Source organism: Pogonomyrmex barbatus, unplaced genomic scaffold (genome assembly GCF_055798465.1).
Source record: "Pogonomyrmex barbatus isolate J1 unplaced genomic scaffold, ASM5579846v1 scaffold10, whole genome shotgun sequence".
In the NCBI taxonomy this organism is placed as follows: Eukaryota; Metazoa; Arthropoda; class Insecta; order Hymenoptera; family Formicidae; genus Pogonomyrmex; species Pogonomyrmex barbatus.
In genome coordinates this window covers 4,768,740-4,795,884 of record NW_028297099.1, presented here as the reverse complement: position 1 = coordinate 4,795,884, position 27,145 = coordinate 4,768,740, and the positions used below count along the sequence as shown (strand labels likewise).

Genomic DNA, 27,145 nt, shown 5'->3' with positions numbered 1-27,145 from the left:
TAAGGCAAGTGTTATTCAACTTAAAATAAAATTTTAATTGTATCTTAATATATTTTATTAATATATTTTTAATTTAATATCTTTAGAAATAAATTATTATAATAAATATTTAAAAAATAAAAATAAATAAGAAATTAGATTTTATCATTTATGTGCCCTCAGGTTAATGTTATGAAAAATTTTTTATGTTAATTGCTTATAAATGTATTTATTCTTTGTTAATGACAAAATTGATCAATATAAATTTTTAATGAACTTTTTTTTCGACAGAAATCAATATATTGTTTCAAGATACTTAAGAAAATATTTAAATTTAATTTCATACGGAAGATATAAAAATGATATATTTCATAAATCATTTATATAATTTTTTAGTTATGTAATTCTTAGTATGTAAAAGTATTAAAGCAAAGTTATAAAAAAATTAATTGTCTAGATATTTTCTGGTATATGTAAAATAAAATGTAAAATATTTCGTAAAAATGAAGTATCGTGTTTTTTGTCCCGTTTTAGTGAAATCAATGACGATACCATGTCATTTAAAAGGCCTTGGTAAATCATAAAAACTGCAAAAAGAATTTCCTCGCTATCTTTAAGAGAAAAGATCTTATAATCCTTCGTGTGATACACCTTGTATATTACTGGGTCTTACATCTTGCTCAGCTTCTTGAGTAAAGTACAGGTGCACGTTCAAGAACATGTTCGGAACTTGGTATTTGTGGCTAGCGTGACCTTCACCCCTGTCTGGTTTCAGTGACTGGTCATTTCTCTTGTAATGGTCAGCGAATGTCTTGAGTAATGCAGCGAGTCTACGTGTCAAGATGCCCTCAGAGATGTAAGGAACAAGGAATGGTATATCGCGGCTCTTGCGGTTTACTTTGCGTGTAAGATAGAAAATAGCAGCGACCGCAATCTGAGTTGAAGATCATGCAATGATATTAAGGACGGAGTCGCGCGTTACGTTATTAACTCCGGAGATACCAATTTCTTTCTTGTTGGTCATACATTTTCTTCCTGGAAGGCGGAAAATACGAGTTCGTTCGTAAGGCGGGGATATTCCTACCATATTTATTACAACCGGTTCGTTTCGCCTCCATGAGTCTAACTGAATTTTTATATTAACGTTTCTTCTATCATAAAGTAATGTTAAGCAGATTACTCGGATCAGATTATCATTACAATAATTACATAGATATATATATATATATATATATATATATATCTTATTTGTAATTTACAGATAGATGGCATTAAGCTAAACTGAACTTGTAGGACACGATTAAGTCAAGCGAATACGCTTTAGTGAGAATGTCCTTAAGATTGGATCATCTCATGGCATACAATGAAACATTGACACAATTGCACGTCCCGCAAGGCATTCCCGGTGTGTGGGCTAAATTTAAATACCTTTCACCAACAGTATTCGCGATCATGTAACCCTTCACGTAACACGTAATAACCGGATCCGGAATAAAACGCTTCGGTGAAGATGATCGTAAAAATCATCATCTTGCTTTTTGTCGACCAAACTTCAACATTTTCTGTTATCTCGGGCGACCATCATAAGAGTATGCACTAGCGAAGGTGCCAGGAAGAAAAGACAATTGAATCTATTTACTAGTGAATGAACGTGAGAACGGAAATGGACGCTAGAGGTGGCGCAAATTAAGCTTTATTGTTAAGGAACGACAGGAAGAGACATTATCATAAGAAGGAAGTTAATGGGTAATGAAACGGCACGAATCAGTCCGAAAATTACGAAACGGATTACTATTATCGAGCCTTTTGGCGATTAATTACGAAACGTTGGCGAATTCAAGCAAAACAATTATTATTACATGCACTATCTGTTAATTCATGCCGCGTTAAAGAGTTAATTAGCTACACTCAGAATTACAGATAATGGAATATTCGTGTGCGTCAGTGAAGCGGATAATCTGTATGTCCCGCTTGTCGATTTTATTCAGAGGTTTTATTCTGGTTCTTTTACCTTTCCTTTTACCTTTCCTTTATATTTTTCATCTTCCTTGTTATACTTATTTTTAAAGAAAATTACACAATTTTATCGTAACACTGCTCCATATTCATAGATTCGCAAAGCCGGTATTTATATACCTTTAAGCGTAATCTTTTCAGATGAAGATAACATAGTCGAGCTATACTTAAGCGAAAATGGAAAATGACATGTAAATTAGATCCAGGAGCGGCGCCTTCGCTCGTATGCATATACAGGGTATAATTGACATCGCTCTCCTACTTGCTCAACGAAGGTCATCCGAAATGGTCTACGCACAAAGAGACTGGAACAAGAAACATTATGAAACATTATATTCTATATATTATACATATTATCGTATCGGTGAAAAGAAAACTATTAAATTAAATTTTCTTGATAAAAGGTACAACCAAAAATATAAATGATAGAACAAATAAAGAAATATTCAAAAAATCTCCACCTTGTAGCTTTGTTAGCTTTACAATTATACAAATTATCAGTACAAATTATCAAGAAATTATCAGTAAATTAATTAAATCATGAGAGATGATCGATTGGATGGTCGGAAGTCTGTGGAGAACCACAGGAAACGAGGTCCTTTTTATCATCCACCAAGATTTATCACCCACAACGAAACAAAATGTGCCCCTCTCACACGCCGATCGCGCGTGCACCATTTGGCGTGCACGCACACGATACGCACGTATCTACATAGCGCAATAGCCTTTGCTCGCTCGCACACGCTGTGCCCTCTCTCGCGCGTTCGCTTGTTCGTTCGCTCCCTTGCTCGCTCGGCTCGAGTGGATTCGAGATTTCAGCCGCAGTCGTAGACGTTCGGTGCCCACGGTCAGATCGGGGGCCCGGTACGAAAGAGAAAACGCCGCGTCGATCGCGCCTCGAGATCGATCGATCGCATAGCGTCGGCGGAGTCGCCGAAGTGTCTCCCGTCTCGTAAGCCGAGAAAACCCTTTCGACCAAGGCGCATAAACGTGCCCGCACAAAACCGGGAACGGACACGGTTTCATTATCCGCCGATCGATCGATCGATCGAATCGCGATCCAGCGCGTCACCGCGATCAAATCCTCGGCATCCCCCGCGAGAAGGGAAGAGGGAGCATCAAAGATCAAGGCGGTTAACGGGGACGAGGACGTGGACGGAAACATCGTGCCCGGTTCATTATCGATCGACTGAGAGCCGACAGGTCCGGGAGATGGATGTAGCCGCAAAAGATCGCCGATGAGATTTCGTTTCGGCATAGATCGATCGGTGCAAGATCGTACACGATGATTGACTGTGTATAAATAATATAATATTGTAGCCGGATGATCTAGAATCGATCAAAGTTGCGTGGCGCGAATTGGTCGATTTTGAAGTTCGGTGATGTTCTGTTTGGTGAATGTATAGTGTCGAATCGACGAAGATCGTAAGAAGATATCACTCTATTTGTAGATGCGATCGACTACTTGAAGAGCCAGTAATGATGATCATTAATGCTTATAATTATATTGCATGAGGTTGGACTGCTAAAGTATCGAAAATGAGGAAATTTTAAAGTGCTCAGGTAAGATTATATCTCATTAGTCGAATCATTATTAATATTGAAGAATAAAATGGAAAATTTATTTTGTAAAACAGTAATCACATACTTTTAATATAGAGCAAGTTTATTGGCATTATTGTTTATATTGACAATATCATATTGATAATATAATTTAGTTACGATAACGTCCAGTCTCCAATGAGAATTAAGGAATAAAATAATCGACTGAAAATTATGACTGAATATTACAATTACAATGCAATTGATTTTTTCTCTCTAACAAGATATTATCATTCACACAGTCATCAATAATTCCAACATGATGTGACTAGATAATAGTGACTAGATAAAGATATTCAAGAGATATGCAATTCTTATGTAAATAAGAATGTTCTTTGTTCCGTGGAGGAATTGGCTTCCATTTTCCTCTCATATCTTAGTTCTCGATAATCGTCGAATTCAAAAACTGTGTCGGTTACTTTTATATCGGCTACTTCTCGTTCGATCATTTTATATGCAAGTTCTCGATAAAATATTTGCTATAAATCAACTTTAAAAACATAATAGAACAATTATTTTATTTTAATAGATTTTAAACAAAATTGAATTTTTCCTGAAAATGATTTTTGTTCATAATTATATAATTAAAACAATACGTATTGATAAAAGGAGATCAGATTTTATGACATTCTTTAAGTAGCCCACGAAAGGTATGGTAATTAGGATAAATGTTCTTTACATTTCGAAATGTTTCAAATTCGCATAAATAGCGATCGGTCAATAGCCGGTGATTGAGAGGCAGGACCGATCTGTCGAACTGGTATGGAAACTAGGCCTCCTTTCAGGAAGAAAACTTATCGTCGATAATAAATATGAACGCGTGCATGTGTGAATTCGCTGCTACAAATATCGGGTATTACTCAATGCTGTTATTTAACATTATTCTCTGAACGCTGCCATCACATCCCGTGGAATCGATCGAAATTCTATCCGGATTAATTGCGCTAATCGCGATTCAGTGCGCTTCGTTTATTTCATCGGTCGCTGAGTAGCATATATTTGTAATTATGCAATTGCAAATCACCTAAATCTAATGAAAATCAATGATAGGTGATCTCTCTAAAACGTATTATATTTGTACCAGAAAATATAGAAATTGGTCGGTGTAATATATTAAAAAATAAAAATACTCTGAGATTTTGCTTATATAGTTATAGAAAAGAGAGATGCATGAAATAATCATACTTAATGTAAATTACTATACTTGAAGGATTGTACTTGACCACGTTATGGCCTCTTCACTCTGAGATATTAATGAGGATTTAATAAAGATAAATTGAACGCAATGTTTAAGGAGCTCCACACAGTAGTTAAATTACAATTTAAAATGATGATCCATATGTTTGCACTATCGTGTAATAAGTGCCGACGTGTAATATGAATTTAGGTCGACACAAAACAAAATGTAGGTTTGTCTCGCGTTAAATTTATCTCATTAGATATCTCATCGAGATGTAATGTTCAGGTTATAAATAGTAAAATGTTTTCGGTGATAATAAAGAATATTATGTAACATACTTAATTTTTATTATAGGTGCGTAAAATTCAAATGAAATATTGCTAGTGTACGCACTTTTATAGATGTTTTCATAACGTTTAATCACTTAATTTTTATTATACGTAAAATTCGAATGAAATATTGTTGATACACACTTTAATAGATTTTTTTTACGATCTTATATAATAGACAAAAATAAAAAAAAATTCTCCTTTTTTTATCGTGGGCTATACTGCGTTGGAGGAGAAATGAGGTGCAAAATATTTAGCAATCAGTGCCGAAGAGGACAGACAGCCTCGACAGAAAGTTGGATTGCGGCACAGCAGCCTTGGACTCATTGTACTTAGGGAGCCGAAGAAGTTTGTCCTAGTCATCCGCATGACTTGCTGCGATCTCGAAAAGAATTCTAATGCGCGATATCCGCGCCGTGAAAACATTAACCTTCGATCTGTCATCGAGTCGCTTTTTGCCGAACAATCTGAAGTAACAGGGATATGTATTGTATATTGGCCACGTTATGTGTAGCAGCCTCGCGAAACTCGTTTTGAAAACGCTTGAAGAGAGGCTAGGAATCAGAAACGTAAATTAAGCAGCGAATAGAAATGCTGTAAATACGCGCGTCTCCATCTAATTACGAATGCAACCTTCGACGGGTGAAAGCAGTGTGCGGCCGTCTGTCTACAACGGGCTCGCACGCACTTATGCGTCAGACTAATAAAACGGTCCAGACAGAATTACCGAGCGATTTATTTATAAACCCGCGCAAAAAGCTACGCGCCACAGATTTTTATTGCGATCAATTACGACGAAGGGATATCCTCTTCATCACTTTACGGTTACATATGCCGAACACGTGTGAATGCTCGGGATTTGCTTTGATTTCTGGCGCGGCATGGGAGCGCGTTCGCTAGAACGAGGATTCGTTTCTTGCACATCAGTATGTATAATTAACCGCGTATGATTTAATGGCTATCTCTTGACAGGATACTTAATATTTCGTTACGTAAACTATGACGTTTTGGCTCTTGCCGCGTTTGACGCTAAGCACGGACGTTGCGTTAACACGATCTACACGGTAGATAAAATTAAATTACTTTTATATTGGTCTGTAGTCTGATGTACGAATCGTATTTCTAGCATCGTGACGTGACAATCAGACAATCACTTTCAATTTCATGTCTGTGTTCTTGACGATTATTGCAATCCGCAACTTACGTAGCTATAACAAAAAAATTGTATGAAAAAGATGTATTTGTTGCACCTGATTTGCTCCAGAAATTGCTGAACTACTTTCGATTAACGCCAAAGCGAGTGGTTCATTTACCCGCGTACAGTGAACGTCGAGCAGCGAATTGCGTGTTAACAGCTGATTTACTACGTGTTTTACTGAATCGCCTTATTATGTAAATTCGATAGGAGTGTCTACTTTTTCCGAGCGATTCTTCTTGAATGGTAAATGAGCATCATTGATGTCGCTGGACCACAAGGTCAATGCAATAAGTTCGTACTTCTCAGAGATCTCATCAGATCATGGACATTTCGCAACTGCGGGCAATTTTTTTTAAACTTTCTTTTTCACACAATCTCCCGAACGTGATATCCGAAAGCAATATCTGCATTCATCGAAAATATTAACATATACGTTAAACAACTCGCATTAATATTAAATATAATTGGCATTAATATTATATTTGGATAATATTTTGTTATATTATATAAAAATGTAAATACTTGTTAATATTTTTATATTACTTTTTTCCGTTATTATTATTTTCCTTTCATTTGATTAAAATTAAAGCAATTAAAATTATTAAAGTACTTATTACCCCGCCTGGTATATGTTTTGTGAAATTTAATAAGTATGAAATGTTTAAGCCTTTTCAATAATTTGTGACACCGAGACAATTATTTTTATTATAGATTATATATTATATATTATATATTTTTATTATGTAAGAGTTAAAGAAATATTTAGGTCATGGTATTGATACTACTCACCTGATTACAGTTAATTAACGACGATCCGTTGCGTCCTTGATGAAAACCTTCAGACATAAGGATGCACGCTGTTCGGAAAAAACATGAATTATTATTAAATTATGGCACTAGATTTAGTTTAATTATTTTGTAAATGTTTTAAGTATCTTATATATTTTCTTGTATTCTAGTAATAAAAGGATATTGCAAAACTAGCAATGAGCAATGAATAATGCAATATAGATTTAATGAACTTACTGATGTAATTAAAAATATGTTGAAACTTGTATTGCTTAATATTTTCCAAAGCGTATGCATGCATTTTAGTATATATAAATTAAATCTTATTAATTAAGTTCATATTGATGTATTATATTCCTGTTTCGTTTTGTACTTTTGTACATAAATTGCTTTTTACGCGCAATCATTCTCGTCGTCGTAGTTCGTTGAATATAATGTGAAATTCTATGTCAGGTCTATATCAAATTAATGGCAAATAATTAACGGATGTATTATGATATACTCGTTTTTTTACTTTGTGTTGGCCGTCTTTTATTCCTAGTTTTTACAATGCAAATTGCGATTGCACGTCATTATTGAAATTATGTACTTGCGCTCACTTAAGACCAGGATGTATCTTATTATTCGCAACTCGAAGATTTCGTCGATGACATTTATTCATGCAAACAATCGTACAGTCATACTCGTGATATTAACAATGGTTAATAATAAGCTTATTCAACATTAGACAACAATAGAACTATAGTTGTTTGTCGAATTTATAGTCGACGCAAGCAAGAAATGCTACAAGAACAATTATCTCTATACTTAGCTACGTATCAACAATTAAGATTATCTCTAATTAGTTTCCTAATTGCCAAACTATAGGAGAAGCATAACTTTCGAAATATTAGCATCTAATCAGTTGCAACAAAGTATCGGGTGACGAGACTGAGTCAGCTCGATAAAGAATAGCCATTCGTGAGTTCATTATGGGCAACTTATTACTCATAGATCTAATCGATTGTTTCGCAGGTGCGAGGAATGAATTCAGCACCGACACAAAGAGGCTCGACTACGCCATTTAGAGTTACCCGTTGGTTTTCACCACATCTATCACCCGTATCATGCACGCACTTTCACACTCTACCGCGGCCATGCAGGCGCACGCGATATCACGCCACGGATATCACGCCAGCACCCGGAATAAAAGGAGATCTATCGCGGTCTCGCGGTGGTAGGTCCGTTGTATCGTAAACACACGTGCGCGAAGGCGCTGGTGACCGTCCTTATGCCAGTTACCTACATTTTCAACCAGGAACAAGGCTCACACAACCGATAGTACCGCCGAGCACTACAAGGCTTTTCGCGACCAGGATACCCGTCACGCGTGCACTTTCGAGTTATTGAAGCAGATCATTTGTTGATTATACTTACTTCACTGACCTTAGCACACGGTTCGCCTACGTTTCCGTCTCGACGTTATCGTTATTTTAATTATTCCACATTAAGCACGCGTGATTCCTCCGTATTGATAATGCTTTGGAGCCGTCAAGGTGTACGAGTCGTGGATTCAAAGTATTAAAAAGCCCCCGTCAAGGAAATAAATACGTTTGTTTTTCCGCGATGTGGCATCGGAGACAAGTCTGTATGGAAATTAAGTTTTCAGATTTTATCAAAAAGTCCGAGGAGAATGAAAAATGAAATTAATTTTAAGCGCTGCTAGGCACATGAATATTATCATCCACCTCTGTGTGGCGTCAACGGTTACATGTTATTTAGTTATTATGTAAATGTTGACGTAATGGTAATGTGTCGCCGTATAGGAAACGTAAAATGATTAGCGCCTATCGCAAACACGCTACCTACTGTCCATCAGGAAATCACAAATCAAGTTGCAAAATGTATATCTTTTTCATTAATCACAAAGGCAACGGGGGATAACGTGTGAATTGTCGCGACGATGAAATTGTATGCCATGAGCATGTGTATTATATTACAGAATATGATATATTAATCGAAATATTAATGAATATGATAATCATACATACTTATGACGTTTATATTTTCAAGTTGCTTAAGATGGAAACAATTACTGCCACGATGAAAAAAATATTTTGGAAGAGTTTTTAACATTAAAATCCGGTTCGTTCACTTTAAAAGAAATGATATCATTATATTTTCTTGATATATCATGCATCAAAAAGCGTTTTAGAATCATTCCAAGAGAAAATTCAAGCACAAGTTGAGCTATTGATTTTAAGGTATTGCTTATGCGACCTATATTAATCATATGTCATCAGCAACTTGTTACTGATATCATGATGAACTTTAATATGATGTGACGGATTGGAATGATTTACAAGTTCGATAAGAATTAAATTGATACGTGTAGACACGTGAGATCAAACTTTTCTCAGAAACACGAGTCGTTGCTTTCCGTCAACACTATTCGATTTTCTGTCAATATATCGTGTATCGTGTATCGTACAGAACGTCAAACCGCGTTTCTTGTGCAATGGCAGCAGAATTTCGATCTAAGCGAAATTCTAAGACTTACTTCATCGAGAGTACTTGTCGGTTCATGCCCGAACGCTTCGCATTCTGCATCGTCAGCGATCACGGCTGGGCGAATCATGACCGAGCTGGAGAATTGTTTCTCGTGACTCAATGTTAATACCATAAACATATTTCTATTCTCAAGTTTTGAAGAGTTTCATCACAAATGCTGGCAATTTAATAAGGCTATAAATATGATGAGGTTGCAACGAGACAATAATGTTTTTTTTTTTTAAATATTCCGTCAGGTGATTCATGATTCAATTCAATTTTGTTATATTTGTGTATAAATGATAATTTTGTTTGTATAAATTAATTCTCTTTCGAAGAATTTCGAGATCTCTTTCGAAATTTATGTAATTATCTTACATATTCTTAACAAAAACGTGACTATCGATAAGATCTTCGCAAACGATTCCCTATGCCCATATCTTATAGGGTTCCTTCGTGTCGCAACCAGAACTACCATTTGAGAAGATGCATTCCACCGACTGGTAGAGCATTGCATCGTGAAGATGCAGTCGCCGCCGTGATGTAAATGTCACGGGGATTTCTATGTAAGGTATATGATTCGTTCATATGCCATAAAATCGTGATATACTCTTTCTAAGTTAATAATAAACGGAGAGAATTCTTGAAGAAGCATTTATTATTAATGTTGCAGACATTATATTATCTAACAAAAAATCTAAATAAACATAAATATAAAATGGCAGAGTTAAGAAGACAAAAAAACTAAAAAATAAAAATGAATATTTGGATAAATAAAAAATAAATAATATAAACATCCTGAATTTATTTGCAATATTTAATTAACATAATTTTTATATTTGGATTAATTTCAAAATTTGAGATTATATTTTATTGATACAATGAAAGAAAATAAAAAATTGTCTTGCCATGAGGCAAGACATAAAGAAATGCCAAAAGTGTTATTTTTCTGGAAAATGAAATGATACCAATCACTCAACAACATGCAATGACAACAGAAGGAGGTAATAATAGTGTTGCAAGGTAATTGACTTGCCTAAGAAATATGGTCTAAATATATGGATCATTTTTACATAATAACTGAAATATTGCATGATTCAAAGATGGCTGTTTGTAGATTTCAATCTCTTGGCCAAATTGTTGCAAGTATTTTTGTTCAATTTATTCAATTAAACCTGATTTGTTATTATTATCTTGTTATTATTATCTGATAACGAGTTATTTTATATATTCATTGCTTGACACTCGGCACAATCACATTCCAAAATTCCACATTGCTTGAGGAATGCAGTTATGCGAAGAGTTATGCTACTAAATATGTAATTAAACAGGATTTTAGCAATTCAGGTTTTATACATCCTGCATAGCTATATTATAATAAATATTTATAATATTTATAATATTTATAATAAATATTTATGTATAAAAGTATTTATAATATAATATATATAAATATAATATATATAAAATGTAACTTTTACATGCGTGACTTTACATATATATATGTTTATATATATAATGTGATCGCGTAAGAGTTTGCGAGAATGTAATGCTCTTTATATATAAAACCTCTCTATGTGTAAGCCAGCAATGTATTTAGCATGCCTATGCAAATGTCAGGAAGAATTTTGCAGATATAAAAGAAAGAAAATTTTTTTCGTGCATCCAAGAGGGTAATAACATTTGGTGGCAAGAAATAACAACTCTCGATCGTGCAATTTAGCAAAAATCTGGTTTTACTCGTTTGGCGAGACAAAGAGAATGCAAATTGAATGAAAAGAAGTCTTGGGACGGTTGAATCCTTTAACGACATACGTTTTGAGCATGAAAATCTGCTTGGAATTTTAAAAGTCTGTTTAATTCTGCTGTCACGAATAATTTTGATAGCATAACATTTTTTAAAAAACGATGTTTTTAACATTTTTTAAATATATATAATATATTCCTTTTTTTTTGCTTATATTAATATTTTTTACGTGATGCAATAATTTGAATCGCGATGTTATTTACGGTGAATTGCAAAAAAATTGTCAATAAAATCTAATCAAGTCTTTTTTAAAATAACATTTTTATTAAATTATATTTTAAAAAGAAAGATTGGTAACATTTTTTTTCTGGAACGTATTGGTAAGACTACTTCGTGTTATATTTCTTAATCTCTTAATGCATTTTTAAAAATAAACGCTTGCTTTGTAGGACCGTACGCGACAACGAGATTAATTTACATTCGTGCGTCAGTCGTGTGAATGACCTCGATCGCGACGCACACGGAATTGGTTTTTGCGCGAAAAAGAAGGCCAAGCGCTCGTCAGAAGGCTAACTCGCTCAAAAGTCAGATTGTCAACCATGTAATTGATTGTATCCGTGATTCAAATCATTACATTGCGTAATACATATTGATGATATGGCAGCAACACGATAGCATATGTTTTCGATGCAAGATTCTGGTACAATTTCCGATCTCTTTTTTAAAACTGCTTTTTTTTTATCGTAAAAAGGCGCATCAATCATTATTTTCAATTTAAATTGAAATATCACTGTGCTTATTACATTGTGTTAAACGCTGGTAGAGTACGAGTTAAACCAGTTTATACATTCATATCGTACGACTAGTTACGTAGCAGCCAAAATAGTTGTCTATCTAGATTTTCAACTTATATTATAAAGTAATTAACTATGACACGTGCGGTATTGTTTTTATTATGCTACTAGTAGTTATGCAAGATAATATCTATAAGTGCAAATTGATATGATTGGAGAGGAAACAACACGGATTAAAGATTTATTGAATTTACTATATGATATTTTTTTTAGAAATTTCACTTATTGAATATGCAATTTAATTTAATCTATCTTTTTCCAGAAATGTGTGACTATCTATGTTAAAATAAACTGCAAATTGTGAAATCAGTGAAATCAGCAAAGTGACGATTAAATTGTTTTCGCGATAGATTAGTGCAGCTTACGAAAAAAGATTTATCGATATCACGCAGCGAAGAATCGTATGTTTGATTAAATAAAAATTATACTGCTATTATAAAATTTTGTATTCCATGAATTATATTTATATTACTTAATAAAAGAATTTATATTACTCAATATTACTCAATATAATTACATTACTCCATAAAGTTGCAAATTGTTTATTTGCGTTGAAAATTATATGCAAACTTATTATATTAAATTTTGATAACAGTGATAATAATTATTTTTGCACACATGATAATGATCTCAAAATTATAAAAAAAATTGTTGAGTTTAGTTTTCGTTTATAATATACGAATAAAAGGAAAATATGTTTATATTTAAAGAAAAATTAAAATTAACTAAGACAGAAAAATATAGTGTAACAAATGTACGATTGATTAGAATGGCAACGTTGAAAAGTCGAGTTATCTTCTAGTGTTTTGTAACAAGCGTACAGTCAGTGACCCATAACAATTAGCGTCATAGGAAGGCAGGCTTTATGGTACGGAGGGGAGAGCCGATCAACGGAAATGAAGTAAACTTGAGTGATCCGGTAGGGTAAGCTGTCCGCGTTTTCTTATCTTTCCAGGATAAGAGCTTATGAGAGTTTATTCTTCTTTTCTGCTTTTAATATATATATATATATATATATATATATATATATATATATATATATATATATATAAAATATTTGTGCTTAATTTTATGTTATCAAATAATATATCTATAAAAGATATTTCAAACATATCTAAAACATTATATTTTTAAAACATTATATATTTAAGACATCTTAGAACATAATGTTTCTTAAGTATCATAGGAAAAAAAATAAAAAATTGCAGTCCGTATTGTGTCATCACTGAATGTGTGTAAAAAATTTTAATCATTTATATGTTAATGAATATTGGATTAACAATATGATATGTTAAATTACATACAATGATTTATGATGATCTTTACATGAAGTATTAATCACGATATATTTTTAAGATTTTATATCACGTTCCTACACGCATGATAAGGTTTAATAAATGCGACAACATGATATTCGAAATATGATACGGAACGTGGATATAAAACAGCTGAATTACTCAAAAATATCTGAGTGCACATGCAGAAAGTCAATACGTTGATGACGCATCGCTGTTACTCATTTTCTAATTGCACATTGCGTCGTATAAACTTGTCTTAAATATGATATTGCATACTTCAATCTCTATATTAAGAAATTATAAATCTCATTATGGATAAATACAATTCGACTAAAAACGTTGCCTTCTACTGAACAATATACTTTTTCATATATTTGATAATTTAATCTATAGGATTTTACAAAAAAAAAAATATATATATATTTGTCTTCTTTCGTAAATATATAAAAATATCTAGAGATTTTTACAATATATAAAAATATATGTAGGATGATTAAAAAAATATATATTTTAAACATCTTTAAAAACTTATTTTCTTGTTTAAAACAGAATATTTCTATGTATCACTTGGCATTTTATGTCAATCATTTTATGAGCGGCATTCAATTACTCTAATTTCACAAATTGAAACTGTAAATGAAATAAAAATATTCCTGATTTGTTTAACAGAGAAAGAGGAAGGGAGAGAGAGAGAAAAAGAGACAGTGTGTTTTCGCATCTGTCCGTTTATACTTCGCAACCATGTATCTCGATCTCGTTAAGAGTATTTTTCTTGAAAATATTGTTTCCACTTCAAAACAGCATAGAACTGGTTTCACTAACAAGCATAGACCTTCGGTACACCTGCAGTTTTCCGTAACTAGTGCATATATTTTTTCCGCAGCAAAACAGCACAAAATTAAATTCAAATGTCGAGTTTTACAATCAATTTTGTTCGACGATAGTTGCATTCGACCGCTTCGAAATTTTCCACCGCCGCATTAACCGCGGCTAGTTAGTCTCCTTAGATCGATCCTAGATCTCAATTAGATCCAAAGCGGTTGTTTGTATCATTCGACGCTCTGTGATCGCGTTTCCTGCATCTAATGGGACAACGTAACGTACCCCTTTCAATAGTTACAACCGCAAGGCTACTTAAATAATTCTTCTCTATTGGCTTCTGCGCCGTTGTATGCCGCGACAAGCGAATCGCAATTGTCTATATGCTCAATTATTATCCTCCGATCGAAATTTTTTTTACATCATGGCAATTCACTACGATCATAATGGTAGCAATGCGTTAATAGAAAGCTGAGCAAGTGGATCTTCCAGTTCCTTATCGACTTTGTGTCTCCGTATCATCTGTGTTTCGAACTTTATCGATTTTTTGAAAAAGGTACCGCAACAGAAATTCTTACAATATTTTATTCTTTACAAAGTTTATATAACCTCCCTATTATATTACAGCTAACTTTATCCTTCTCATAATATAATAGATGCAATGTCTGTTTCGTTAATATAAAGCTCTTAGTCGTCATCGATGTATAAATACATTACTAAATGCAGGATTAAACATACATATTCATATACGGACGTTTAAGCATAAAAAATTACTGTCCATTTCGTAATTTCTTGATAATCAAACAATTATTTCACAAAAATCATTTATAATGTCAACTTCCTATCTTTCAATAAATTACGAATTTTTTATCTGTCTCACGTGATGTAATAATTCTTTTTAAGCTGTTGCATAATATTTTTATATTGCAATTTTTTTTAATTACTTTATTTATACTTTTTATGCCTTTTAATATTTTTTATTTATTTTCTGATTTAAAATTTTTAGAGAATGTTGGAGATTTATTCAACTTCTTAAGAAGTACACACACATATGCGTATCCTGCAGTCTTGCAGATGCTACGTACATATTACATAATTTTATTTATCGTTCGGTGCACCAGCAATCAGGCGTACAGAAACGCGTTGGTTTACGCTCGTGAACGTTAAATTTCACGTAACTTTCTATTTTACACTCGGTAAGTGTTGGTCACTGCGAAAGTGTCTATCATTTTGAAATCTTGTGTACAGGCATCAAATAAACAATCGCATTGCATAAAAAATAATATTATATGGCTACTCCCCCTTCTGAAATCTAGATTCATTTATTAGACTTGGTCTTCAGTTGAAAGTAAGAATGCGATGTCAACGTCGCATCGATAGGAATGCTCGTAAAATCCTAATCACGCGAGTTGACAAACCACTCTCGTATGCTCGAAAGCAATGGCGAAAGTGGAGCTCGTTGCTTCCGTTGCTTTTACTAATTTGATGACTTAGCTTTTCTTAATGTCTCGTTAGTGCCATGGCCTTTTCATTCAAGTTCATCAGTTAAAGGTTCGGAACATTGATTCATTCTAGACGTGACATTGCAGAAATCTTTAATAAAATACGCTGACTCATTACTTATAAAAAGATTATAGAAAGATTATAAAATATAAATTTTATAGAATTAAATAAACTGAAATAAAAATTGTGTTTGTACCAGAATAGGTTACATTCACAAACGAAACGCTTTTATGAAGTGCTTTATCATACGGCAGAAACATGCACAGTTGCTATTGTTGGGATTGATCAGTCTTGAAAAATCAGCGTCTTTGACGCAACTATCGACGGGCTAAGCGATAGTAAGCGAAACAATCGAGACGTTCTCCATCTCAACGTTCTTGTCGTAATCTCATGAATATGTATGACTACTTTTGTTCGCGGTTAGCAGCTTGGAATCTGGGTATATGGAGCGATCTTCCTTTTGAGATAAACCGATGAAACGACTTCCTATTATGCGTAAATTATTGCAAATTTATATGTATCATCGTCTAGCGATGACGACAAAACGCCATTTAAAATCGAGATGAAACTTTGTCTGTTACTACGAAAACAACGTATAGACAATATGACAATAATAAATTTTACATTCACCACATTGATATCGCATTACTCGAATAATAGAACAAAACATGTGCAGTAAATAGATCGCATGTGTGACTCACCTTCACTGCATTGACCCAGTGAAGTTTAGTCATGTAGAATGCTGTCATGAAAAAATGATGTAGTTTGAACTGACGGTGATATATCGAGCACTATTAGACCACAGATAAATCCAGGCTTACTCTCTATTATTTTGAGTGAGAATGCAACGTATTTAACTTCCACCTGTCAACATGCAATGAAACGATTTATTAGCTCATGATACTAATATATCAAAATCAAGAAATTTTTTTAAAATAAAATGAATGTCTTATAAAATTAACAAAGCAATTAATCATATCCGCGGGACTATTCTTCTTTGCGCGAAAATAAAAATCGACCGAGCTATTGCATAATTATAACTTCACGCTAATCGCTTCGCGTGGTATTCTCATAGGCTGCAAAGGCCACTGGGGCAAATAAGACAGGAGAAGCGTACAGGAATGTCAAAGTTTACCCCAGAGTGTACTATTGAATAGTCCGGCAAGTTATAGAGCGTTGCGCGACGAAAATGCAACGTGATCCCCTGGCCACGGGGATTAATTTAAATCGATTTATATCGAGAGCGGCATTGTGCAAAATGATCGCTTTAATTCCCTAACAACAAGGAAGACGAATTGAGGCGTGTACGCGTCGTTTGAGAGATAAAAATCGCAGCAGTTCAATCGGACTATCGCGCACTCGTTATGTCAGTTAAACGTCGATGCAATGCGCGTTCGATTGCACGTGCTCGTGTAACGCACGATAAACGTCATTTAACTTTCCGGTCTCCGTTAATTATTACCGATGGTCGATTTAATTATTATCCACTCCCACGAAGCTTCATTAAACGTTAAATTAATTTCTATCACGATCATCTATTATATCTACTGCACCGCATTTCACGGTCCGTTACGAATGCATTATTCACAGATAGATATCTATAAATGAAACCCGTTGTCAGAAAGGTTGAATAATTCTCATCACGATTTATAAATATATTATTTACAGGAAAAAAAATATCGCGTGTTTTTTTTTGCCGCTTCGAAAAATACTCAAATATATTTTAAATGATTGTTTGATAAATAGAAAGAATAGTTGAGCTGACTTCGTTGTTCCCGCCAAATCTAATCCATCAGATTCGTTCCCCTTTGCGAGGGACAAGTAATTTCATCTCTTCGATTGGATGACAGAAAACTTAATTACTACCTCGGTCGTCGGTGTATCTCTGCGGCAAAGCAAGAGTCCGTCTCGAATTCTGGCCATCCTTGATGGAATTTCCAAAGAGAGTTACGTTCCTATTCAACCGCATCATTCTCTTTTTCCGTTTCATTGAACATCGATGGTTCATCATTTACGCACGTCTACGCATTTCCGTATATCCTTCGCTTTTAATATCTTAACGTCTTAACGACTTCTGCAAGCAGATACATCATCTGTCATAATTTTACATTGAGCTTCTTTTTTATGTCTATAGACACGAGGCAAAAGTACAGTTTAATTTCACTTTCACTCGGACTTGCACTTCGGATCTTTGCCGATTCTGGTGACAGAGAGCTGTTACATGCCGCAACTCGGTATTCGAGAACCCTTTTTTTCTTATTCTTTTTTGTCAAGTATTTAAGTGTTCCGATATTAAAATAGTTTTAAACGTCTTTTTCACTTTTTTCCTCAACAAATAAGATCCAAACAATTATCTTGACAAAATTTTACTTCGTGATCGTGCGTACCAGTATGCATCAACGCATCTGATACGTCACATACGGGCGGATATGCTTAATTGAGTGAAAATATTAAGAGACGTAGATTAATTATCTCTCATAAGAGAGACGCATGAGAGAAAACCGTTTCGCTGCTTTAACGGTTTCTTATCCTTTTATCTAGTGTAGCATCTTTTATAATTGTAATATAATTGCACTGTCACCTCGAAAGGTGAGGTTATAGAATCGTGATACTTCAAAGAAAGAAAGAGTATTTGTACTTTATATATTATTCATGTAGCTTGTGACTCCTCTTAGATCAAATAGCTCTGAAAAAATGGAAAAAGAAACAGAAATATAATATATTCCTAACAATTCATAATTGTAATGTATTGCACTGTCATCTCGAAAGGTGAAGTTATAGAATCATGGTACTTCAAAGAAAGAAAGAGTGTTGGTACTTTATATATTATTCATGCTTGTGACTTCTTTTAGGTCAACTAGCTTTGAAAAGATGGAAAAAGAAACAGAAATATAATATATTCCTAATAATTCATATTTTTTTAAAAGTTTATTATGTAATTTTTTTTATAATGATGATTCATATTTTGACATTTTGACATCAACTGAAAATTATTCTCTCAAAAAATGTAACTTTCTCTGCTCTGTTTCACGCAGAAGCTTCGTCAAATTGTATTCGGGAAGGCTGAGATTTACCGAGTAAAAGTGTGATCTTGCAAAATTCGAAGTGCTTCGCAATGCTGTTGCTAATTATTACCGTCAGCTCGTTTTTAAATTTCTTGATGTACTATACGTTCACAAGATACCTGTAACACTTGTTCTCCATTCAAATTCAAATTGCAGAATAAGCAGTACTCTGCATTTAAATTCCAATCGACAACTGTTTTCCAAACTAATTCCAAACTAATTCCAAACGACACTGTGATGCTATTCTCGAATGGGAAATCGACTACGTCACAATTATGATAGTATCACAGTGTCGTGTAGCCATCTTCTTGACCTCTTTAGTTATTTCCCTGTTTCATTCCGAAAATATAATTCAAGATAATGATCGCAAAAGCGACTTAAATATTCATAATAATTGTCCACATCATTATGATGCTCGTGCAAGGTGTCCGCCTCCGTATCGAGACGCAACGAAGCAAAACGGATGCGGAATGGCGGTGGGTCGCCCACTCGCCGTCGGCCGTCTGGAAGAAGATGTGCGCTCGCCGTCCTTCCTGATCGGCAAGAGGGAGTGAATTATCGAATCAAGATGTACGTGTGGAGAGAGGGAGAGAAGGTTCAAAACACACACCGGTAAAGGTGTTCGTCCGATACGAGCCAGGTGGGGATGAAGGCCGCTGGCTTCGCTCGTGCAAACACCTCGACGGCGCATACCTAGACCCACATAACGAGATACAGCACGCCACAACGCGGTAACAACGACTTCACTGCCGGGAAATGCACGTGCGGTCGTAAACCGGTAGTCGCGATGACGACGTCGTAGCTTCCTCGCGCGAATCGAGACAGGCTTCTCGGTAGAGAAGCAAAATGCAAACGTTGCTTCCTGATGCGAACTTGAATGAGATAAAAAAAGTATCTTTCTGACACCCACGATATAGTGTAACGTTGTAAAAAAGTGTTTAGGGAAATATATTTTAGAGAAATATATTTGAATAGGTGAGCTTCCTTAGTAAAATTGATTCAGTTGTCAGATCCGATGTATTGTATGTGTTAAGCTCTAAATACTTTATATAACTTGATAAATTTCGTGCATATCACGATCTGTGTTTCAGGTACCATCTAGACCCAGGTAGCCGCTCAGAGATGTGGTCACGCACGCGGCTCTTTCTCCTGGCGTTGATACTCGCGTTGCTGATCGGCGCTCGCGTTACCAGATCACAACGTCCACAACTCGGTGGCGCCGTGAACGTTTTTAGTCGTTACGGATACTTGAGCATCAGTATGAGAGTGGTACCGCGCAATGATTCAGAGACCTGGATATTCCGCGAGCCGATTCTCGACATCTTCAAGAATCCCGCACCATTGCCGCCCAAACTACGCCAAACAGGCAAAGGTGGCACCGCCGTCTTCGACGGCGATTTTCACATGGAGTTTTGCGACAATATCAGGCACGTAATGTTAATGTAAAAAAAAAAAGAGAAAAAACGGACAAGGTAGTAGAAACTGCTAATAGTGCTACTAATACTCATTTCTATCATTGTAAATGAATTTCAATTCCGCTTTAATTTATTCTTTCTTTTAAAAAAGGATAGAAAACAAGATCAACTGAGATTAAAGTTAATCTAAATTGACAGAAATGAATCTTATATAATTAATCACCGAAATAAAAAACTGATTTCAAGTCTTTTATAATGCAATCAAATACGACTTAAAAAATCATTTATTTTATTATTTCTTAATTCCAAATAGAATTCCAAATAGAAGCTAGCTTGAAAAAAGATGATATAATAGATCAGGCGATGATTACGAGAAGGTGATTGCAATTTATATTTACAGACAACTCCTGCAGGCCTATTTCCGTGACTTCACTTTCGAGAGGCTGGAGAGGCCATGGCGTGCCTTTACTGGAAGTTGGTCAAAAACAGCCATAGCCAGGCACCTCGGCATAAATTCGTCCTTCATCACGGGCGACCACTGTTACGTCCTCGTACGTGTCGCTAGATTCCGCGATACTCAACGACTCGCCGGCACCGCCGAGACTCTCGCTCTCAACGATTCCGTGTTGCAGCAGACCGAAAACGTCACGGTCGGCGATACCGCGAGCGTGGTGCGATTCATTCGGAACTACGGTTCGCACTATATTGCTTCCTACATCACTGGGAATTCGCTCTATCAAGTAAGCGATTAGAATATCCACCCAAAGACAACAGCTAAATCGTAAAAATCGAACAGGATATTTTTAATAGATAATAAAAATTGAAACAATTCTGTAAAAATAATGCTTAATCTGAATGCGCCAATTTTGCAACAATTAAATGATGAGATTTATTCTGACAAAAGGAGGAAATGTGGTAACGAATGTTTCCACGATTAAAATACTTCTCTAAAAACATTGCATTATGTATGTATGTTATGCACATTTGCATTCATATAAACTTGCGATCAGTTGATTCAATGCTATAACAATAATAAAAATAGACATGAGATTCTTCGTTTCTCTGCATCGGTGCATTCTCCTTAATTATGCGGTCCACTGATCGCTGTTGCAATCGACTCACCGTGAAAAGAATGCAATCTCGATGCAATCTCGGTTAGATAAAAATGAAGTAGAGCTCATTTATCATGCACTTCCCCGTCTAACAGATGCTACTAGTAGCATCCTCATTTTCTTTCTCGTATATACCGCACAGGAACGCCTTACTGTACCGAGCCTAATTCTCACTAGTGGTTTACATCATCGCGTCAATGTCAGTAAAAGTGAAATCACGTAACTTTCTGCTTGAAATCCATGATGCCGCAATCTAAAAGTCCAATCTCTTCATTAATTGGACATAACCATCTCAACCAGCATCTCGTCATCTCAAATACACAAATTGGATGTCGTTTGATAAACACATGACGAAATATTCGCTATATTCGGGATATTCTTTTTCCAGGTGTTCGTGTACACTCCTCAGGTGTATTCGCGAATAAAGGAACGGCTGAAAACACGGGGAGTCGGGGAGCTGTCGGCCGTCGAGTTGAGTAATTATTTTTCGCCGTGGTACGCGGAGCATATAGGCTCCATACAATCAGCCAGCGGTAATCGTAGCGTGGAGGCGTGGGCCGTGCAACGTCTTCGGGTGCAATATTATGTCTTCACTTACGCCAGTTTATTGAAGTTGCACGGCGACACGGCGTTGCTCAAGCAATTGGACGGACTGTTGAGCGACGAAGCGTTACTGCAATTACAATTGCGGACATTAGCGCCCGCTTTCAAGGATCCAAAAAGACGTCAGTGGTTTTTAGAAGTGATTGACAACTACTTCAAGCTCTGGGAAGTGAATATGTGATGACGTAATACGTGTTGATTGTGGACGAACTGGAAGCATTTGGGATACCGTCGCTTGCGTTTGACGTCGTCGAATAATAAATAAATATATCGGTGTGAAAATATAAATGACACTGATAATTTTTACGTGGTGTGGATCCATGGTGTCCTTGGGAATAACGATCCAGCACCCGTCGCAACGACGTTCGTCAATGCTAAAGGTTCCTCGGACGGATATATCCTTCTGCCACATATATACAATAATCCATAAATGCTGTTATTGTTATAAATAAGTATTTATTATTGTAATCATTAGTAGAAAACATCTTTATACAAAATATTTTTAATATATCACAAGCATTATTCATACAATCTGACTGAAGAACATGGTGTTGCAATGTACCATAAGTTCTTTACTTCGATCTATTGTCGTACAAAAGAGATAGCATATTTTAGATAGACATGAAAAAGATGTGTGCATTTGTTTGTTCAACTCGATATGCAGTTTTATACATGCAGATTGGGTTAGTGGATTATTACTTTGCTTTAAATGCAAAAGTTACATGTAGGTAATGTATTTTATAAGTTCTGTTGTTTTTTGTAACTAGAGAATTATTTTCTCTAATACATTTCTTCATATAAGTTGTTAAAGACTATGTATTCGCAGATGATTGATACTGTGGACCAATATTGTATGAAATTTTATATTACACAACGAATTGATTTATTGGCATTGCAAAACAGACGATTGGATACATACATCTTTCTTTCTCGTTCTTTTCTTTTCCTTCCTTTTTTTAAACCGATGATGATATAAGTATATGATGATAATTTTTATCTTGCTTTGATTTATGAATATGAGAAACAGTATAATATAACAGAAGATATACCAAACTATATAATCAGCATATGCAATTGGATTTTCTAATATATTAATTCTTTAAAAATTATGTATAACTATAAAGCTTGTAACAAACATTATTTTTGCATCCTATACTTTTAGTATTTTTTATGTACAAAATTTAATTGTAATTTAATGACAATTTATTAAACAGTAGATAATGTTTTTTATATGAATTTTAAATAAATAGGCAAATTTTTCAGATTTCTTTTTCCAACGATCTACTTTTTACTTGAAATTCTTCATGTATACTATAATTATTTCAAATAAAGCAAGATTCAATGATTGAGAATCATTGTAATGTCATGTTGATTTCGTCTTTCGTTCTTCGTTCAAACGTGCATGCTTAAAAGGCCAATAGAAGACTAACTATTCAATAGCAGAGAATTAAAATTAAAGTATATTTATAATTTAAAATATAAATAAAATGTTATAATATTTCTACTTCAGTCATATAAATTTAAATGTAAAAAATACAGCAAAGTCTTATGAATTTATAATTTATATAAACTGGCAGATATGTTTGCTGCTTTATTTTCTTACATATAATTACTATCGCAATGAAAAAGAGATCTCAATTTTTTTTCTTTTATGAATTTGACAAATGCGGCAGTTTAGATGTGCAAATATTTTTTTCATAGATTGTTATAAAATACGAAAGTGATATAACATATCTTCTACTTTTTGATTATTACCAATATGATTGGCGCCTATAACATTTCGAAATATATTCGTTTTAAATTCGTATGTCATCGTGCAAAGTAGTCGTAAATAAAAATTGTAAATATATTGGTATTTATTAAAATTATATTATTAAATATTATATATTATACATAGAATGAAATCCTCGCGAATTGAAATTTCACAACAAAGTTTTCAAAAAAATATTTTTCATTTTAAGCAGTTTTGAGATAGAAAGCTTCAAAATTAATCAATCATAGGTTATAATTAAACGACCATTTATCCATGAGTTGCGGTATCGATTGTATTAGTGACCTCAAACGCTCACTGATATTATATATTGGATAAATGGTTATATATGTGACGTCCGCAGCACTTTGACAGCATCACAATTAATTTTTGATCAATATTATACTAACATAATTGATGCCGCCACTCAGTGGCTATTTTATCATAATTTTATTATAATTTGTAATTAGTCGACTTTATGTCTCCAAAACTATTGCTTGAAATAAATACTTTTATTATATATATTTTTTTGAAAACTATTTGCTATGATATTTTAATTCGTAAATTTCGAATCACATTGTATTATATATAATATATTATAAATATTGTATATTAAATATCAATATATATTAAAATAATATATATTGATATTAAAAAACACAAGTAACATCAGAAATTATTTGTAACTGAGAAATGTGATTCAATATTCAACCAACGTATTGTTTAGATTTAATCTGTTTTTTTAAAAGTTTGCAAATTTGCACTGGCTTGTTGCTCTCGACCTAATTTTCTTCCATTAACTACAAGTACAATTGGAGTTTCAACACGAATAGACCTATAGTCAAAATCCTAAAAAATAAAAATATATTATCGTGTGTCCAATAAAATTCGATTTATACTTACAACGTAGACACAGTACTAACATTATTCATATGAGAGAATTTTTGATGTACAACAAAGGGCTCTGGTATACCAACAGAATCTCCGACCGTAACTCCTCGGCCTTTAGCTAGATTATATACAGTAACAATAATGTATGTCTTCTGTTCGTCCACGAGACAAAAAGCACTGAACAAAAAAGAGAGACTAAATATTATTCGACTTTAACGGATAAATATAAAGTAGACAAACAATTTATATAATGTAGGAAGTAAATACTTACAATGGGACGCAATCTGAATCTTGAATCCAACAAATTACCTTTCCAAATACGACTTTCTCCGTATTTAATCCAAGAGATAATTCTCGTAATGGAATTAAATCTAACTTTATAGATTTATCTCCAGATGTATATGTTCCATCTTTATATGGTCCCAAGTGTTTAATATCCAATGCCTATATTTAATCATAAACCTATAAATATGTATATTGTGCCAAAATCATATGTTTACATTGTCACATGTATTAATAATTGTGATTTAATATAATTAACTGTTAATTGTTTATTATTTTTAATTTTTATCATATATAAATACCCGTATCAATTGGTACAATCTTTTTGGTTTCACGTATCCATTATTATTAATCGAATTTTGTATATCTTTAAGATATTGTAGCAATTCATCTCGTTTACTGCGCGGTGTTTCCCATAATGGATCCAGTGCTATTGCATTTTCGAATGATTGCAATGCTAAATTATATTCTTCTTGATATTTCAAAGCCTGAAATAAATTTGTAGCTTAAAAGAAGTTTTAAGTACCAAATTAGAAATAACATTTGTAAAAATTTAGTTATACATTACCACTGCTTTATTATAAAACAAATCAGGATTACTTCTAGCAATAATATCTTTTTCCTGAAGAAAGAAAAAATTTCATATAAAAATCTATGAAAAAAATCTAAAATCTACGAAAAATATGTGTAACACATATATATATATATATAATAAATGAATACTTTTTTATCCATCAACTTACCGCTTGCATGTATGCTGACATGCACAAACGTAACGTACTTGGGTTTTGTGCAACTATGAAGAAGGAAGACAAATAAGCATTTCCTAATATTGCCCAGGAAATTCCATCAGTTGTGTCAAGGCTTACAGCCTCTTTGCTATATTCTACTCCTTGCTGAATATTTTTTATCCGCTCTTCGACAGATGACGTTTGTTCCTGTCTAAGCACCATTGATAAATTTCGCAAAGATACCTTATTCCTATCCTATAACAAAGAAATATAAATAGAAAGAAGAAACATATATAGTGTAATATAATAATAATAATAATAATAATGAAACTAATTAATGTTGTGTAGCAAATCAGAAAGAAAACGTACATGTTGCAGAGCACCAACAAAACAATTTTTTGCTTGTTTAATATCATCATTTTTCCAGTAACATTCCCCTAGTTCATTCCAAGCTTCTATTAATTTAGGCTCCAATTTCACCGCTTTACTTAAAAGTTCTTCCGCCTGTGGGATAAAACGATCGACTACGTTCAAAGCCCTTCCCTTTAAATAATAATACTTAGCACGTGAGCCATCAATCTCATATCCTTTACATTCATCAAACTTGCTCAATGTATCTTTCATTTCCTTCTCCACATCAGTATTTTTTTTTATTGCTTCATCAATAGAATGCGTCTCAAAATAACGATCTCGGAAGAGATACAAAGCTTTTACTCTTTCCTAAAATTGTAAGTAGTAAGAACAATAATAATAGTAAGAATATATATTAAATTAAAAAAAAATGAAGAAAAAAATAAAAACCAATGTATAAGGAAAATATAACATGTTTTACATACCATTAACGCCACGATCGGATCTTCTTTGATAGTATTTGAACTCTTTGCACCTGCGACAATCTTATCATCTATAATCGCAGACATTTTTCAGAAACTGTATTACAATATATAACAAATAATCATTACTATATTGTGCGTCACATGTCTTTCAGACAGGATATTTTATTCATAATGTGATCGCAATCATACTCGCTCGTGAAGCGAGAATGTCATTTGCGAATCGTCAAAACAGGAGCATTGAGTGTACAGGTTATAGAATTTATGAATGAAATGTGTATTTCCAAGTAATACTACACTGAAGGACATTTTCAAGGTCATTTCAAGATAGTGACGGTAACGCCACTTACGGCGAGTAATACTATTAAAATCCTATATAAATGGCGGCTTGAAACAAACATCATGTCGCGAATATATTGGAATAAAATACAAAATATTGAGGTAAAAAGTTAATTGCATGTAAATTGCAAAACTTATTAGTTGCAGTTTGAACATTTTCTTTCTATTATTTGAGGAATAGAAAATGATTTTGTTGTTAATCTCAATGAAATTATGGATGAAGCTATTTAAACGGATGTACATTTCAGTAAATCATGAAATTGCTTGCATGATAATTTCTT

The 27,145-nt window shown here is 33.7% G+C and overlaps 2 protein-coding genes and 1 long non-coding RNA gene across 6 annotated transcripts; 1 reads left to right on the top strand and 2 right to left on the bottom strand.

Annotated features, from left to right (window-relative positions):
* Window positions 1-286: 286 nt before the first annotated feature.
* Window positions 287-20,858, bottom strand: LOC105432606 (uncharacterized). Of its 2 annotated transcripts, none has more exons than XR_968412.2 (3): window positions 8,379-8,719; window positions 7,094-7,161; window positions 287-2,300 (listed from the first exon to the last, which is right to left on the bottom strand). It is a non-coding gene; the product is annotated as an uncharacterized LOC105432606 (long non-coding RNA). The 2 variants fall into 2 exon arrangements; XR_016137893.1 differs by lacking the exon at window positions 8,379-8,719 and adding an exon at window positions 20,722-20,858 and having other exon boundaries at window positions 288-2,300.
* Window positions 2,799-22,954, top strand: tsl (membrane-attack complex domain containing protein torso-like). 3 transcript variants are annotated; one of them, XM_089070486.1, is made up of 5 exons: window positions 2,799-3,292; window positions 3,447-3,558; window positions 20,000-20,335; window positions 20,724-21,063; window positions 21,824-22,954. In XM_089070486.1, exons 3-5 carry the CDS (start codon window positions 20,031-20,033, stop codon window positions 22,217-22,219), a joined length of 1,041 nt encoding a protein of 346 aa, XP_088926612.1. In that variant the 5' UTR covers window positions 2,799-3,292; window positions 3,447-3,558; window positions 20,000-20,030; the 3' UTR covers window positions 22,220-22,954. The 3 variants fall into 3 exon arrangements, with proteins under 3 accessions (XP_088926612.1, XP_011645783.1, XP_011645785.1); XM_011647481.3 differs by having other exon boundaries at window positions 2,799-3,558; XM_011647483.3 differs by lacking the exons at window positions 2,799-3,292; window positions 3,447-3,558 and adding an exon at window positions 18,600-19,883.
* On the bottom strand, window positions 22,475-26,773 carry LOC105432607 (tetratricopeptide repeat protein 5). The gene is made up of 8 exons (XM_011647485.3): window positions 26,529-26,773; window positions 26,062-26,412; window positions 25,705-25,947; window positions 25,530-25,583; window positions 25,264-25,449; window positions 24,951-25,123; window positions 24,712-24,856; window positions 22,475-24,637 (listed from the first exon to the last, which is right to left on the bottom strand). The coding sequence occupies exons 1-8, from the start codon at window positions 26,610-26,612 to the stop codon at window positions 24,518-24,520; spliced, it is 1,356 nt and encodes a 451-aa protein (XP_011645787.2). The 5' UTR covers window positions 26,613-26,773; the 3' UTR covers window positions 22,475-24,517.
* Window positions 26,774-27,145: the final 372 nt, after the last annotated feature.

Bases quoted from the DNA above. Each gene is read 5' to 3' on its own strand.
- tsl (XM_089070486.1), top strand. From the start codon at position 20,031: ATGTGGTCACGCACGCGGCTCTTTCTCCTGGCGTTGATACTCGCGTTG. The intron at 20,336-20,723 runs GCACGTAATGTT...TTATATTTACAG, and splicing joins GAGTTTTGCGACAATATCAG to ACAACTCCTGCAGGCCTATT. The intron at 21,064-21,823 runs GTAAGCGATTAG...TTCTTTTTCCAG, and splicing joins CTGGGAATTCGCTCTATCAA to GTGTTCGTGTACACTCCTCA.
- LOC105432607 (XM_011647485.3), bottom strand. From the start codon at position 26,612: ATGTCTGCGATTATAGATGATAAGATTGTCGCAGGTGCAAAGAGTTCA. The intron at 26,413-26,528 runs GTATGTAAAACA...TTACAATTTTAG, and splicing joins ATCCGATCGTGGCGTTAATG to GAAAGAGTAAAAGCTTTGTA. The intron at 25,584-25,704 runs GTAAGTTGATGG...TTCTTTCTTCAG, and splicing joins TGTCAGCATACATGCAAGCG to GAAAAAGATATTATTGCTAG.